General features: G+C 50.8%; 1 protein-coding gene across 1 annotated transcript; it reads right to left on the bottom strand.

The window, feature by feature from the left end:
* Positions 1 to 137: 137 nt before the first annotated feature.
* Positions 138 to 3,108, bottom strand: LOC103777856 (beta-glucuronidase-like; the record flags this gene model as incomplete). The annotated part of the gene is made up of 5 exons (XM_008945417.1): positions 138 to 290; positions 940 to 1,127; positions 1,678 to 1,820; positions 2,307 to 2,488; positions 2,926 to 3,108. Coding segments are annotated over 5 exons (849 nt in total), but the record flags the coding sequence as incomplete, so codon positions are not given.
* Between the last annotated feature and the right edge of the window lie 544 nt (positions 3,109 to 3,652).

The following is a 3,652-nucleotide window of genomic DNA, read 5'->3' on the forward strand; positions in this document are numbered from 1 at the left end:
GATGTTGCCGCTATGGCAGCACTGGGCACGGTGTCCCCTCAAGTGCTGGAGGTCTCCCTGCCGCCCTGGGAGGGGTGTGAGGAGGCGGCCGCTCTGAGGGGCAGCAGGGGGCGGGCGCTGCCCCGCTGGGCGCTTACATCTGCGTCTTCGTGCTTGTTGACGCCGTGGAAGTAGAAGGGCTTGCCGTTGATGAGGAACTGCCTGTTGGTGACGTGGACCGTGCGGATGCCGACCGGGAGCGTGTACACGTCCTCCAGCAGCTCCCCGTTCACCTGCACCTGCATTCTCACCTGGAGATCCAAGGGGGAGAGGCAGGCGATGTGCTGGGCTTCACAAGGATGCCTCATCCTCCCTCTCCTTTGTAAGGACTATCCTGACTGCCCGTCCATCTCCCAGCCCTGCCTCAGCATACAGCCTGCTCCTCATGCTGCTTCTGCTGATCCTTGTGGTCCTCCTCAGGGAAGGAGCAAGGTCTGACTAGACAGAAAACAAATCCAATCTGGGGAAGTGGAAGGATGAAGCCTGAATGGCCCTTCTGGGGCTTGTTCACCCCAAAAGCTTCATTTTTTTTTCTCCTTACTCATCCAGGCCATTTCATCCACCCAGGCAAGGCAGCAGTGTCCCTCTTCTGCCCCGCACTTTGGTACCAGGCAATGACTGAGAGATCTGATGAACCTGAGCCCCTGGAAACTCACAGCAGCTCATTTGCCTTAATTTCTGCATCTGAATGTCACTGCTATCCTTAACTAACATGGAGTCTTCCACACTCATTCTACTGAAGCTGAACCCTTGTCTCACAGAGTGGGCAGAAAGCTCATTGCATGGCAGAGCATGTGGAGGAGGTCAGCAGCCTGCTCCTCAGAGACTCTCAGCTTTCAGTGTCTCCTCCCCTATATTGTCTCAAACAGTCCTTTCTGAAGGAAGAAATGTCACTGTTACCTCCAAGAAGTAGCGGTATCCAGGGCTCTCGTGCATCAGGTAAGGCCACCAAAGGTTTGGGTTCAGGACTTTTAGTTCTCCAGCTGACCCATCACCTGTAGCAACCACTTTCCCCTCTTGGTCACGTAAATTCAGGGACAAGGAGTAGAGTGTGCTGCCAACAACCGACACCTGATACTGCACCAGTGCTGGTTTGAAGGAAACAAAAGACAATCAGAGACTGCCACAAAAGGAAAAACAGAAGCATCAAACATTGGAGAGTTTTCACCCAGCATTAAAAGATAAGGGAGATGTAAAAAAATCCCAGGGTGGCATGAACTGAATGTAAGAAGGGAGATGTAAAAAAAAAACAGGGTGGCATGAACTGAATGTAAGAAGCATGACCTGTCTGCCTCGAGGTCCAGAAGTTTCCAGCAAGATTTGTGTATCCCACAACTCTGTTACTTAGAGAGAATCCTGATTTAAGTGGCAGGAATACTGCCCCTACTGAGAAACTCTGAGAAACAGCTGATCATGCTTTCACTTTACCAGCAGTCTCTCAAAGTGCTTCTTTTTGTTCTGCTTCTGAACTCTTTACCATGTTCTTGCAGCTGCTGAGCTGTGCGATAGACCAGCTCAGATTCCAGAGAAAGCCCCTATGAAACAAATTCAACCAGACTTTTGCAGGATGCTTTCTCTGCTGCCCTTGTCATCTCCATTTGGAGCCTGAGGTAGCTGCTGTCATTGTTCTGGACCTACCAACGCTCTCTGATGAAGTGGTTGTCACAGTAATATCATCTATGTAGACAGCAGGAGTGGTGTAAAGCACAACCGGCCGATGGATTCCAGCATAATTAAAGAAATCAAACCTGATGTTCTGTACAAAATAGTTCTTGGGATACCTGAGTGAGCAACAGGAGAAACGGCTACGTTATGTTTTGTTAGGCAAGAACTGAAGGCAGCATGTGGATGCTAGCAATGTAAAATAGTCATGTACTAAGAGATGCTAGCAGGTAAAACAGTCTGTACCACAGGATGGATCTGTCTTTCAGCAGTGCTGCTGCTGCCCTGGGGGTACTACCAGTTATCAAACATCTAACACACTGAACAGCTTTGATCCATCAAGCTTCTCAAATCTGCCATTGATTCAGCTTGTCCAATCCCTTAATCTCAGTTCTCTGTGTATAAAGCAGATGCAATAACTCAGTGCAGACTTTTCATAACACCAAGGCTAAAACCCCTCCCTGCTCAACCCATGAATTTTGGCATAAATGCAATCCCATGCTTTTTGCAAGTTGCTTGGAGGGTCTTATGACCCAGCAGCTGAATAAATTCCCCTTCCCTCATCCCTGGGACCAGCTCAGCAGGGCAGCACTTTAGCAACACACCTTGTTTTGTCATTCATGTACTGAATGGACCCTGGGGGCAAAGTGTGGGGCGTCAGGGTGTTGTTGAGCGCGAGGGTGATGCGGCATGGGGTCCCTGGGCTGCCCTGCACGATGCTGCTTATGTCTGCTTCAAAAGGGAGGTGGCCCCCTTCGTGCTCCACAACTTGCACTCCGTTGACCCACTGCAAGAGAAGACACCCATGAACCCAGGAAATGGGGTTATTGGGGTTTTGTGGCAAGCATAGCAGGGAGAAGGGAAACCCAGTAACATCACACCTTGTTCTGGGCTATTACTCCTGGAGGGATCCATCTAGCAGCCCTTCCTTTGCTGGGAGCTAGGTCTGGGTCACATACAAGCAAGTGCCACTGGGAGACATGGGTTTGGGCAGATCCTACAGCAAGGAAACATTTTCATTACTAGTCCTGATACCGGAGGATCGGAGAAGAGAGACCTGGGAAACACAGCCAAGCTTGTGGCTTGAGGAAAAGAGCCAAGAGTTCAGAAAATAGCAAACGGATATTCAATCTAATCAGAGATGTGTCTGCTGAAGAAGTCAGAGGCCAGATTTCAGTGCATTGTGATTGTGGAAGCACAGGGACAGTTTCCCATGCAACGTACCACCATGGAGTAGTAGTGGGCGCTGCCGAAGCGGAGCACCACCCGGAGGTCACCCCGGAGCCAGCGGGCAGGGAGCAGCACCTCCTTCTCATACCAAACCCAGCCGATGTAGTTCTCCAGGCTGGGGTCTTGGGTGATGTCGTTGAAGCTGGCAGGCACGGGCATGTCAATCACGGGACCGGTCTGGAAGGAATGGCACAGAAAGGGAGGGAACAGAGAGTTTTACTGTCTTGGCTGTGCAACCTGTGCTGCTGGAGGTGTCCCCTCCACCGACAGCCTTACAGTGGAAATACTGGGGGAAACCTGTTTGGAAATTGTCTATCACAGATCCTGTACAAGTCCTACTTAGTAGCAGGCTGAGGAACTTGCCTGTTCCTACAGGAAGGAGCTGTTTGTATCTTTTTTCTCTCCTGGTTTTATTAATGGCTCTGGTGTTGTGGAATCAGAGAAGGGCTGAGGAGGAAATAAACGCCCAGGTCGTTCCAGCCTGGGACTTACCACAGGCAGTTTTTTCTCCTGCACAGCTCTAGCTGTTCAGTGAGCAGTGCTGCTGGGGTGGTGTCAGGGACCAGGCCGGGGTGCTGCTGGCCAGGCTAAAACCAGTAGCAGAAGGGTGGCAAAAGTCACAGACATTTTGGCCAGATCCCCTAGGAGGCTCTGTGGAGACTGTCTGGGATGAGTCCATCCTTCCTTTCTCCTTCAAAGCAACGCCACTTCCTTAGGACTA

The sequence above is a fragment of the Merops nubicus genome, unplaced genomic scaffold (assembly GCF_000691845.1).
Source record: "Merops nubicus isolate BGI_N331 unplaced genomic scaffold, ASM69184v1 scaffold46998, whole genome shotgun sequence".
Taxonomy (NCBI): Eukaryota; Metazoa; Chordata; class Aves; order Coraciiformes; family Meropidae; genus Merops; species Merops nubicus.